Below are 13,513 nucleotides of genomic sequence, written 5' to 3'. Positions count from 1 at the left end.
TGCACTGTTGGCAAACACTGTGCCATCAAAAGTGCATGAATTCTGTTTGGTTTACCAGCCGGCAAAAAAAGAACCACGTCCGTGCTGGTCCTACGCCTGCTTGCCTACCTGCCTGTCTGATCCGAGTCATTTCTAGCCTAACTACATTCTTACAAAACCCACAAACAAAAGGGGCAACAACTGAAATAATGAGCAAAATATTTTCACAATTTTCTTTGGTGGGGAGCAAAAGCGGTCCTGCAAATATTTTCAGCATCACTACGCCTGTCTTATCTTTGACATCTGATTCAGACTTTTGGATTGTGGAGCCTATAACACAACCTACCCAAGTTGCTGAGGTCATTGCTGTTATGTGTGGTCATGTCCCGGTGCTTTACATGTGGTGACAACCATGATAGAAACCAATGAAATCCTCTTTGTTCCGGCCATGTTTATCCCTCACGTCTGTTCTGATGGTTTGAGGAATCTCTTACATTGACATGTAATTCTTAATCCTTATACTGAGGTGATGATTGTTACTTTTCTGGTGTGTGTGGACTCGGTTGTTAGTTTTAAGCCATTTTGGATATGTTGTGATGTTTATTTTTGTTAATTGTGGTTCCCATTAGAGTCAAAAAGATGAGGATAGAGTGCTACTTTGTGGTCGACAACTTTCTTACTGTATGAGCCGGTCATTGGTTTCTCAGCCGAATCAGCCACTCATCATTTCAAAAAACCACAATGTTCAGCTCAAGAAGGTAAAATGGGACTTCTTACACCAAACATACAGTCTGTGGTTTGATGTTGTCAAGACAACGTGATGAAACATTGTTCAAAGGAATTATTAAGCTTTGGGACACTTTTGGGTGTTTGAAGCAGAGATCCAGTTAGATATTGACAGGAAGCTGTTCGGTCACTGTATTCGCTCTGAAATGACTATGCAGAGTTGTGGTATATTTGTAATGTGCTACCTTTACTTGGTGCCAGAGCTCATTATGATATATTGTTTTCAAGAGGCCCAAAATGTGCTTTCTAACAGCTGTTGTAGTATTTGGCTGAATGTTTGTCATACTGTTTGTACAAAGGCTCGTTTTACTGGTCCAACTCGTGTAGAGAGCAGTGCTGCTGCTGCTTTTTTTTTTTTTTTTTTTTTTTTGCGTGGTGGCTTGAAAGCAGCCTTGTCCAAACGTTACTGCTACCCTTGAGATTTAGTAGTGAATGACAGCCTACCAGGTGCCAGTACAAATGAGGGGACATGTTTTTTAGGGCAAATAATTGTTTTAATTAGCGTTTTTCTGACTTAAAATGGGTTGAAGATGCATGTAAGCCCAATCAGTAAGGGTGCAGCAAAGGCTCTGAATCTGTTATAACTTATTTAAGTGAAATTTACCTTTTTCTTTTTTTTTTCTTTTTTTTTTAATTTGTCTCTGCCCATTTTGACTTAAATTGTTAATTATGGTTTAGTAATGGAGTGATATCCATCCTCTCTTACCGTATACGTATCACTGGATTAAATCCGTCTCTCCTGTGCCAGCAGGTGCTCTCGTGACTTTTACCACATAACCTGCTTGTCCTCATTCTATAGCAGCGCTGCGTCCTCTGCTCTCCTGTAAATGATGTCATTTGTTTGCATGCCGTGCCAGATGCTTAAACTAGTTGGATTAGGGGTGTGTGTGTGTGTGTGTGAGAGAGATTGTTTAAAATTTAAAAAGTGCGCTGCATGTTTCACATGAAAGGGAATAGACTGATTACCACAGAGGGTGCTGCTCATTGAAGTCGTCATTGAAATCCCCGGATTGTTGCTTGATGCTGCCTCTCATTTTTTTGTGTTTTGTTTTTTCCTCACAGTCTTATGTCAGTTTAGCCCAGATATCCTTTCATTCTGATTCGATGTGTTTGTACAAAGGTTTCCTGTTAAAACTAACAAATAAATAAATAATAAAGAAGAGAAGGAAAGACGTGGGCTTTCCTATTATCCTGGCATCGCAGCCCTGGATTTTGGGGCGTTAACAGCATTGCTTAAATTTGAATTTTAAAGTAAAATCAATAAGTCGCTATCCAATCACAGCCTAAAGGCTGCTGCAAACAATGCAGGTAATCTGCTGCTGTCTCTCGCACACAGGAAACTCTGAGCGGTTTTGTCGCCACTAATTTTTGTTGGTTACACTGCAGATTATGTGGAAATGGCGAGCTACAGCAATCAGACTTTTGCAGACCCTCAGATGACATTTTAATGAAGCTTGTTTTATCCCAGCTTAAATCTACAGCCTTACGATGGTCTTTTTTAGAAGCAAGAACAATGAAGTTTGTTCTGCGTCTTTAAGAAAACACCTTGAAAATAACTCATCTTTATTAAAGTAGCTGCTTATGATTGAGAGGGAAAAAAACAGAAATGAGTAATCTGAATATTTTATGACTCTAAAATGCTCAGAATTTTTTTTTAAAAAGCCCTTAATCATTGCTAAAAGACTAACATTACTTGTTTAAATCTAAACAAAGGCAGTGCTTGATCACATAGACCAAATTAAAGCTGCAAATTGCCACATTTGAGAAGCAAAAATGTTTTTTTTTTTTTTTTTGGTGTCTGCCTTTGCTTTCATTCACACCATTATGTGCTGGCTTTGTGCTGCAGCTCGACCCCGCATGCTGCGCTCGGTGCAGTGTCACGGAGGATTAAGGAACACGGTTTCCCAGCAGAAACATTAGCTGATCCATCTGCCCTTTGATGTTCCTGTCGACGTGCCCACGCCGTGCCCACGGCCAATCGGCTGCCTCTGAACACTGCTTTCACGCCGGCTGCAGCTGTTTTACCTGCTACTCACTTCACTGCCGCTAAGCTCTTTTCTCTTGCTTCACTACAAATTTGCTTCTTGGTGCTGAAACCTTTTGCTCTCCATCCTGCTGACACTGACTGCATTCAGGCTCCACTTTTTGTGCACTGCTTTTTGTGTTGGGATGATATTTTCTTTAGCATTGAAGTAGCTCTAACTTCTTTAATGCCTTTTTGAAGTGCTCATGTGGGTATTTATCATTAGTGGGTCAGCACTGAGTTAAATGGTAACTATGTGCCGGGTTCAACATAACCTGTAGCCCCATTAAATCGTCCTTCATAAGGTGTGTTTGGATAATTACATGGAAAGGGGTCTTTTTAGCTGATCCATCCACTGGGGCTTGTTTTTTACAAACCCGTAGCTCAGCTAATTTGGAATCAAGTTCAAATGAAAGCCGTCTGTCTCTGTTCACCATCCTCTCCTTGCACAGAGGGCTGTGTAGCCTCAAAGCTGAGGTGCAGGTTCTTCCTGAGGCTGTGAGGTTCGTGTTTGTAATCTCTTGTATGACAGTAAATGAATACTGAATAAGAAGTCCTAGATTAACTCATTCACTGCCAGCCATTGGCAGTGAATGAGTTAAACCCATTGACTCATTCACTGCAATTGACGGCTATAGACGTCAATGGCAGTGAATGAGTTAATTTCCAGCCTGGGAACTTTCTTTTGAAGTGTGTGTGTTCTTTCTGTGCTTGTATCGTTCTCTTCTGATAGTCCGTCTTCCCCACAGGGGCTAAATTATACATGTGAGGTTAAATGATGATTTCAGCCACCAGTGGCTGTAGGCTAAAATGTGTGTATAGTAGGGCTGGGCCATATCATACCGTTCACGGTAATACCGGTATAATGTTGGGCAACGATAAGAAAATGAAATATCACGATAGAATATGGGTAAAATGCGCATGCACAGTGCCTCTGTTTCCATATGCACATGGTGGAAAAAGCTGGCGGCGACAGAGAATGAGAAGGGTGAAAGCGGATCGTTGAATGAAACAGATGAACTAGAATCGGTTTGTAAAATTGCTGCAACTTGAGTGGTGTGGAGCTGGTTTAGCTTTCGTCCGTCAGATACACAACAAAGCACTATTTTAGGTAGCGCATGCTAGCGGGCCGTCGTTATTACCGTGCTTTTTGGAAAATACGGCACACTTAAAATCAATCCTTTGATTTTTCTGAAAATCAACAGTGCCCCTTATAATCCTGTGTGCCTTATGTATGAATTTTGGTTGTGTTTACTGACCTCGAAACGATTTTATGTCGTACACGGTGCTCAAAAATCTGTCAGATGTTTTAGTACGACTTTGCTAAGCTACGAACCCGCACCACTTGATGGATTGTCAGAGCATTACGGTTATCGTAGGCAGGCGCCTCGCGGAGTGATACGTACTGTGCTTCAACATAATATTACCGTATTGTGTGTGTATAACCTCTTTTTAAGTTTTGTGGATGTTATACATGGTTATGCTGAGGATATGTCGGCCAATTTCCACTGGAAATGCCTTTTGGTTAAACTGTCAGCAAGGAATTTGCATTTGCACTGTTACATTTTTATATAACTTTAATCAACATAAAAAAAAAAATCTGCTTGTTTAAGTGAAAATACATTGATGTTTTGTTTTTTGTTTGCACTAATAAAGTTGTGGAGTTGTAAAGTATTTTGTCTAGTGTCAATTATATCGTCAGTTATATCGTTATCGCAAATTTTCAAATGTATATCGTGATAAATATTTTTGGTCATATCGCCCTGCTCTAGTGTATAGATGTGCAAACAGTTGCTTGGTTTGCATGCTGACATTTCGGCAAACACTTTCTGACTGGCGGCAGGGTCTTTGAAAGGACTACGTTTTTAATTACTTTGTTAGTGTTATTCCTAAACATTGTTGTGTACTTTTTATGGACCAATTTTACAGAATTAACAGCCTAATAACATCTTTTTTTTTTTTTTTTCTTTGAAGAGATGCTGGCATTATAATAGACATTTTATTTGAGTGGATATCACCTTTAGCCTATAATAATATGCATCTTGCTGTTCCTGCTGCTACAGTAATCATCAGGGCACTGATGATAGTACTTTATGTTTTGTTAGGAAAACGGGAACTAGGTGTAGTATGTTACTGAAATGCAAAAACACAAAGAAAATGTAAAGAAATGAGGACTTTTGCACAATATTGTAGTACTCATTACAGAAAGTGTTTTGACACAAAAGCAGAACATCTCTGTCTTCTTATGTTTCTGCACTTGTAGAGAATAAATGTGCAGATGTTGACTGCTGTTCTTCCTGTAGAAGCCAAGCCGACTGGAACAATCCATTTATATTCTGCTTGTTTTTGTCAGGGATCAAATGCAAACACAGTCGTTTCAGAGATGCCAGAACCCTGTGGGGGAACCAGTCGTCTGCTGCAACCTCTAATCTTTGTAGCTGCCCACCCTCATACAGCAGGCTAGAAGTAGCCCTGGAAGTGTGTAAATGCCCCCTGTGGGATTTCCTCTGTGTTTTGACATGGCCCTTGTCTAAACTGTTAGACTCATCTGAGTACAACAAGCACTACAAAATATGCAGGAATCTTGTAGTGTAAAGGTGGCCCACTTAAAGTCCGCATTTTTTCAGAATGTCCTCAGGTAACACAGGCTGTGTTTTCCCCTCTGCTCCCTCAGTTTTCATCACTTTGTAAAACCTGCATCATTTGCTTTCCATGAAATGCAAATCGTGTCTTTTGAAAGTCAAATATCCATTTCTCTTCTTCAGTCTCCAGACAAGCAGAGGGCGCTGGAGGAGACCAAGAACTACACCACCCAGTCTCTGGCCAGCGTAGCCTACCTGATCAACACGCTGGCCAACAATGTCCTGCAGATGTTGGACATCCAGGCCTCGCAGCTCCGCCGCATGGAGTCCTCCATCAACCACATCTCACAGGTGAGGGAAGTTAAACAAATCAGGCTTTTGACTCACCTGCCAAGAAGGAACCCCCTCCATCAGTTCTCAAAGCACAATTAACAGTTAAATATGGCCTTTTAATTCTCTTTGTCCTTTTTCTATTGGGTATTAAGCACTGTGTAAGCCTGATTAATGAGGTTTTAATAAAGTTTTACTATCCAAATGGACCAGACGCTGATGTGACTGTGTGGATAATGAATGTATAATTCAGTGTATCTGCATTGCAGGTAAATATGTGTGCTGGAGCTGCACGCTGGATCGAAAGATAAAAGGGTTTCAACATGCAACAGATACTTCAAAGCAATCAAAACCCTAAATTATGAAACACTCTGAAACACCTCTTCCTCCTAATAAAGTCTTGGCAGGCTTTCAGGACTATAAGTGTTTTAATTTTAAGAAATGAAAACATGCCTCTCATCCTTAGACGGTGGACATCCACAAAGAGAAGGTAGCACGGCGGGAGATCGGCATCCTCACCACCAACAAGAACACGTCCCGTACGCACAAGATCATCGCCCCGGCCAACCCTGAGAGGCCTGTGCGATACATCCGCAAGCCCATCGACTACAGCCTGCTAGATGACATGGGCCACGGAGTTAAGGTGCTGTTTCTGGGCTTTTTTTCCCTTAAATTTGGCCAAAAGTAGTCTTAAAAAGTCACCAACCACATGCCAGTTTATAAGAGTGATGTGATTATTTTTATAATATAAAAATAATCACATCACTTACTTAAATAGTTAAATACAATACTTAAATATTGATTTAAGGGATAGAATTTAGTTTATATTGGTATTTTTTTGCATGCAGTACTGTCAAATACTTAAATTTAGGGGTCAAAAGAAGACCATGGAAATGTGTTTGAATGTCGGAATTAATCCAGGCTGCTCACTGATGAAAGTCTAAAGATAAGCAAAGGACTTGTAGAGGTCATGTTCTTTATTATTAGGTTTCAGTGGTTTTCAAAGTCAAGAAATCTAAGAAAAAAATCAATGACTCAGGCTTTTCACATGGACGGGGAGCCAGTGACGGCCAGGACATTAAGCCTGTCACCTGCAGCTGGAAACAGGCTTTTCTCATGATTTTATGTTTAATAAAATCATGGGAGAGGCTGATTCTTAAAGCTTTGTTCCTGCTGACTTTCTGAACAATGACGAGCTTGTTTATACAGAAAACCGAAGCGCTGTCGAATTCCTCAGATTTTAAACACTAAGCTATTGTTGGCCGGATCTCTCCAGCTCTGCTTTGTGAAGCACAAGCTTGAACAACTGTTGTTTTCCTCTCCTCCTTCACACACTAATCACCTGATTTCTTCTCTCTCTCTTTATGCTTGCCTAACTTTATCTTTGTTACCAACTGTAGTGGTTGCAAAGGTTTAAGGTAAGATTTCCAAAGTAAGAGCCCCAAACAAGGAAGGGCTTTTTGTGATTTGTGGATGTTTTGTATTGTTGTGTCTGTGGTTTCTTTTACATTTTTGGTTTGTTTGCAGTTAAAGATGTGTTTGCTTACAGATATTCAGATTATATTTCAGAAAAATGCTTTAACCTCCTAGGACCTGGCGTCCACATACATGGACATCACATTTTGGGTTATTTAGAGTAAAATACTAAATTTTGCTCTACAAGGGCCTGATATCCACTTACAAGGACATTATACTGCTACTGTTCTATCAAAATTTTAAACGAATATCCTCATATGTGGCTCTTATTTTTCTTAAAATCAAAAATAAGGTTGAAAAAAAATCTGGTAATTCTTTATTTTTACATTCATCGGGCCCCAATATGCCCAAATATCAAAGAGAAATTAAAAATGCATGTCGTGGAAGAGTTCGGGTCTTAGGAGGTTAAAAATGAACTTGTGAAAAATCCTTTTCCTGTCACATTTTTAATGCACAAAAAAGTAGAAATATCAGTATTCGCTTCATGTTGTCGTTTTTGGAAAAAAAACCTGGAAAAACCTTGAAAGATGCAAAATTTACAGCTGGTATGAGAGGAAATGCAAATGCATTACACCATAATTTGGAGCATATTTGCATCCATGTGTCGCGTAAACTGCAATTTATATTTGATTACTACAACCACAATTGAATCACAACAACCAGCTTTGTATCATCAACACCAACTGTTATGATTTTATATTTTAGTTGATGATGATGATGATGATGATGATGATGATAATAATATTGTGTTACATAGGAGAGCCTAATTTGACTCTGACACTTCTGTTATGCCTTTCAACAGACTGTCTGACTTAGATAAGCCTACTGAAGGCCGTCTCCCTGTACTTTGTCGTGCTATGACTAAAAAAAACCCCAAACTTTTATGTGCTTTGACCTAATTTAACATTTTAGCAACTTTTAATTTGAATTTGTGGCAATTTGTGAATCTGTGACAGAACGTAAAGAAAAGCAGAAAGTTTCAAGACCTTTATTATCATTATCCAACAGAAAGCTGGTTGTAATGACCAAGTGTGCAAAGGCAAAATCTATCCATCAGCACTTCTAAAACCAGCCAATTAGCATGTAATATATTTTCTTTCTTTTTAAACTGCTTCAAGTCTTAGTCACCCACATTTATTCAGCATTCATATATTATCTATACCTAAGCACTTTATCTAACATTCACACAATCACACTCATACTCGCTGGATGCACCTCCTCCCAATGCCTCCATGCAGCCGATGCAAATTCACCAACCTTCCGATCAGTAGATGACCTGCTCTTACCAACTGAGCCTTAGTGTGGACGATGGAGATGAATTCTTGTTACTTGGGCAGATGTTGTTACCTCCTCATGCTAACCTAAGCTGCCTCCTATAGGAGTGCTGTTGATCTTATCTTCTAACTCTCATCACAAAATAAAGGATAATTTGAAGGTTGACAGCTGTGTAAGAAGTCTAATGGTTAACCAGCAGATTTCTAAACCAATGTCCACCTACCTGCCACAGGCCAGCGCTCAGAACATGAAGGCTGGAGGAGGCGGACTCCCTCGCACCAACCCCCCCACACAGAAGCCCCCGAGCCCACCCATGACGGGGAAAGGGACGCTTGGGTATGTAAGCTGTGCAACCACCTTGATGTGTGTTGAGACGTACGTACGGCGTGCAGAGTCGGTTTTGGGAGGGTAACGACAAGGCCTGTCATATGGACGTGGTTACTCCCAGTTTCATCATCGCTCCTTTACCTCCTGGTTTAATTAGTCTCTTCAGGGTGGTTTCAAATCTGTTTTAGGGCCAGTTCACATTTCTGTGCTGCTGAGACAACCTCATTTCTTTTATACAAGAAATATTTTTACATCAAGCTGCATGCTGAATTTTGGATTTGTTAGGGTTTCTCGCTCTCAGCCATGCACCATGCATCTTTTAAATAGGTTTCCCTAAATTCTAAAGAGTTGGGGGGTTTTTTTTGTTGGTTTTTTTTTTTTTTTGTGTGTGCAAGTGTGTTAAAGTTTGCTCTTTTTGGGATGCTTAAAGTTGTCTTTTGATAATCTACTTGATATGAATATAAGCAGCAGTGTTTGCAAAATACGAGCTGATGTCTGTTCACAATTTTCTTTTTTTTCTTCTTCTTCTTCTTCTTCTTGTTTTTTGTTTTTTGTTTTTTTTTTTTGTTTGGTTTGTTTGTTTTTTGTTTGTACCCAATTTAATACCTGGCTTTTTTCTTTTTTCTGGCATTCAAGACCAGAACAAGGATTTTTAAATCCCTTATTTTAGGAAAAGAAACTTTATATTTTGGGGTTTGTAGAAGAAGAGATTGGTTTTGCATTGGTTGTCATCTAAAGAAAAAAAAAAAAAAAGCTCTTTTATTCTATTTTTAGTTCAAACTTGTTAAACTCCTCCTGACTGAAATTAGATCAGACATCAAAATGAAAAAGCATCAAATGGGAAAAACAAACAATATTGTTAATTTTAATTTCTATCAGCTTCACTTTAAGAAGACAATTAGCTGCGTTAAACCCATCAAATCCTGCCTGCCTAGCAGTACAGATACATGGTTGATATTAGCCTATTTTACCCTGTCACTATTTATATCCCAGCACTGGTGTATGCATGCTGGCTGATGAGTAAAAAGAAACTGATGTACTTACATGCTTAACTAATATTTTCCCAACTGAAAATAAAAAATTAGAATAAAATACAGAAGATTCAGTTGAACAAAATGGAAAATGTACAAACGCCGACCTTCTGTCCAAATTCAGCTTCTATATATAAGATCTGTGGTACTTTCGGTGATCGTCAAGTTGAGTACAAACAACGTACATTTAAAATGACACAAACAAAAAATGGCATTCGCAAGGGGGTTGCTGAATACCAAAATCAACTGGGATTTATAACAAATCTTTTATAAAGTTTGTTAACAATCACTTCATGTGTGACGATCTTCGTGCAACTTTTCATTCAGATTGGCCGACCCATTAATTAGGAAGTAAGGTACATATTATATATATTGCACTGCATTATACAAAAGTAATGATCATTATGATCACAAGGTATTTAAAGCTAAAAAAAAATTAATCTAAGTGTAAATCATACCAGCTGTGATCCCATTATTTCTTAAAGGCATCTTAAAAAGGAAAAAAAAGTTTTTTGTTTGTTTGTTTTTATAAATCCCGGATTAGCCCCCATTCTTATTGCATTTTGTTTATTAAAATTGAAGATTTTTTTTTTCCTTTCTAGTTTGCTCTGATAATGTCATTTTCAACTGATTGAGTCTTTTTCCAAAAATGTCTTTTTGAGTCATCATCATTATTTAACTATAAAATGTATCTTTCAGCTCATATCTTGTTCATGCTGCTAAGTAATTACAGTGAATGTATTTTATCTTAACCATTAAATTGAGCACTATCAGCCAGATTTAGCCATACGGGCAGGCTGTGACAGGTTAATGGCTTTAATAGACTTTAATTTTAACTGTATAATGTAGGTGTAGTTTTGGAGCAACTTTAATTAGAGTGTCACTTTTCACTGAAGTTTTGTGGTCCTTTCTTAGTTTTGGAGTATTCTAATGTTATGTTCTGTGTCGGAGCTCATGGAAGCTGCAGAGGTGTTTGGTGTTGTCTGTCTTGTGCCTGACTGTTGGAGGTGTGTTTTATCCCACAGGAACTCTGCTAGTGCACCTCATAATGCTGTGTGTGTGTATGTCTTACCCTTGGGACAGTCCTATGTATGATGTGCTGTTTGTGTTTCTGTGGAAAAAGTGTGTGTGTGTGTGTCTCCTTCTGTCCCTTCAAGACGCATGCCGATCAACCACAGCTGCAACCCTCCATGACGCACCTTCAGCCGCAGCCTGTGGCTACAGGCGGACATCCTCTGTGTGATTTTTAATTTGTCGCCTTCTCCTCTGTTACTCAACTACCTCAGTTTTCATTTTGAGTTGTGTGTTTGTGACCCAGCTCGCCCACTCCTGGCTGCCCCATATTCCTCATAGCAGCGTTTTGCCATGGCAACAGTGCTCAGAGATGGGTCACCCCACTGTGTCAGCTGGGAAATTTACATCCAGCACATCTTATTGCAGGCCCAGATCAATAAAACCTCAGGGTTATGTTTTTTTTTTTTCTATCCCTCCCATGTTAAAAACTGATCATCGTAGAGCTGCTGCTGGCTGAAAAAACACATTTCCAGGTTTTTATTCAAGGAGTTTATAGTTCAGAAGATGTGGGTGGGAACAATTGGGAACACTTTAGGGATTTAAACCTGTTGCTCTGATTTTATTATTTTAGTTCCCTTGAACAATTTCATAAATTCAGGATTGCTTTTGCTAATTTACACTGAGAGTCTAAGTGTTGAAGTTACTACATAACTCAGGAATTGTTGCTAAGTGACTAAAATTGAGTGGCATCATAATATTTCATACAGGAATACTTTTTTTTTTTTTTATCATTTCATGAAAAAAAGAGTATATAAACACAAACTGTACTAGCAGTAATACAGATTTTTTTAAATTATTTTCTTTGTTCCAATCATTCTTGAAAAAGGTTTAAATGCTAGCATCAATTTAACATCATGAACCAGATGAGCTTGTGACTCCATAACACTGTGATCAATGAAAAATACAGTCCCTTTTAAATATCTTTGAAGTTAGTGCCAGCAAGATGGAAAAAAAAACAAAACAAGCTTCATCTCTCATTGATCTTCATCAGGGGTGTCAGACTCAGTTTTTGTAATGAGCCACATAAAGCACAGTTTGGTCTCAAGGGAGCCAGGCCAGTAAAGCAACTGCACCATAAACTGCCTTTGTTGTTATGTAAACCACAAGTAAACTTTGTCTTTGAGTGAACTAGGGGCTCTATAAAAGCACAGTACAGTTACTGTAGAGTTTTTAGAGCCAAACGGATAACGTGGGTTTACTCTTTATGATAAGAATTGGAAATGCTTGTCACATTTTCACCCTAGCGTAATGCTAGTGTAACCTAACCGTGAAGGGCAATGCACTTTGTTCAAAAGCTAAACATATATAAAAACTAGATTGCAGTTTGCCTCGTCATGCTTATTATATTTAACTGACACGAACCTGAAACTAGCTCGTACAACGTTTGAAACTTGCAGTCAGTCTACTATCAGTTTTGCAATGGAATGAGGTTGAGCAACAAGGTCTGCATGACAACAGTTTAACTGCAAAATGACATAAGAACTCAGTAACTTTGGTTTTATATAAGATACAACAGTTGGAAACCAGTCCAGTTGGTTCCCCTGTTGTAAAGAAACTAATTGTAGACAGGTTGGAGACTGACTCGAGTTGATTGCGAACTTTCACCAACATGTCTGGGAGTGATTGCAAACAGTTTGAGTCGGACTGTGATTGTTTGCAGACAGGTTGCAATTGTTTTGTGATTTAATGTGGTTTTCAAATGCAAAAAGAATGTAATTGCAATCAATGGGCAACCACAACCACGTCCTGTTTTTATCCTAGTGTGACTGTGCCATGAACCACAATTGTCCAGCTGTAAAATAGATAGTTTTACGTAAGCAATAAATGTCTTATAAATCAACAAATCAAACATGTCAGTAAAACTAGTTTTAATTGTAGTAGTTGCTTGATTGTGCAAACAAACTCATGGTGTATCTCCTTGGGAGTGTGTTTTTCAGCTGACAGCAGCCACGTCATTTCTGACTCCGCCCCCCTCACCTGTGGACCCCAGCCAGCCCCAGTGTTTCACCACCTGTCATCACCCATTTTTTTTTGGTTTTTTTTTTTAAGTTTGCACTTGTTTGTTTCTTGCTCTCCTCTTCCCTCTCCCCCCTCCCCTCCCCCTACACTTCTCTATGGATGCCCTCCTTTCTCCCCCCCTCCCCTTCCTCTCGACTCCTGTCCTCCTGACCCTCTCGCAGGCGCCACTCCCCCTATAGGACGCTTGAGCCGGTGCGTCCACCCGTTGTCCCTAACGACTACGTCTCAAGCCCGACGCGCAACATGGCGCACCCCCAGCAGAGCCCTGCACGCACTGCATCTGTTAATCAGAGGAACCGCACGTACAGGTACCCCCACCCCACTTCCCAGCATGCCTCTCTACACTTTTTAAACAAGCCCCCCACCCCCCTTTTGCCCCACTCTACTTGCCTTTTCTTCTTCTCCCCTCCTACACTTAAAAATGCGATCCAGCTTCTGAGCACTTTCTCTGATATGGTACCTCGTTGAAATTATAACCACTCTTACTTCCTAAAACTCACATCCAGGCCCACATCAGCAGCTCCAGCTCCCAGGAGAAGCCCAGACTGACACATTATTTAGAAACCTCCTCACCTGTTTGCTCCCCTCGCTGCTCAGATAACAACAAAGAA

The 13,513-nt window shown here is 39.6% G+C and overlaps 1 protein-coding gene across 17 annotated transcripts in view; it reads left to right on the top strand.

Annotated features, from left to right (window-relative positions):
* LOC101481727 (abl interactor 2) overlaps positions 1 to 13,513 on the top strand; it is a 31,939-nt gene that overhangs the window by 2,140 nt on the left and 16,286 nt on the right. For 6 of the 17 annotated variants that reach the window (XM_024798800.2, XM_024798798.2, XM_024798797.2 and 3 more), the window contains exons 2-6: positions 5,554 to 5,721; positions 6,167 to 6,343; positions 7,101 to 7,118; positions 8,684 to 8,787; positions 13,064 to 13,210. In XM_024798800.2, coding sequence (XP_024654568.2) covers positions 5,554 to 5,721; positions 6,167 to 6,343; positions 7,101 to 7,118; positions 8,684 to 8,787; positions 13,064 to 13,210 — 614 coding nt within the window. The remainder of the gene's footprint in view (positions 1 to 5,553; positions 5,722 to 6,166; positions 6,344 to 7,100; positions 7,119 to 8,683; positions 8,788 to 13,063; positions 13,211 to 13,513) is intronic. The other 11 variants (XM_024798801.2, XM_024798799.2, XM_076879930.1 and 8 more) reach the window with 3 other exon arrangements.

The sequence above is a fragment of the Maylandia zebra genome, linkage group LG23 (genome assembly GCF_041146795.1).
Source record: "Maylandia zebra isolate NMK-2024a linkage group LG23, Mzebra_GT3a, whole genome shotgun sequence".
NCBI lineage: Eukaryota > Metazoa > Chordata > Actinopteri > Cichliformes > Cichlidae > Maylandia > Maylandia zebra.
The sequence above is the reverse complement of the archived record's forward strand: the minus strand, read 5'-3'. Positions and strand labels throughout refer to the sequence as shown.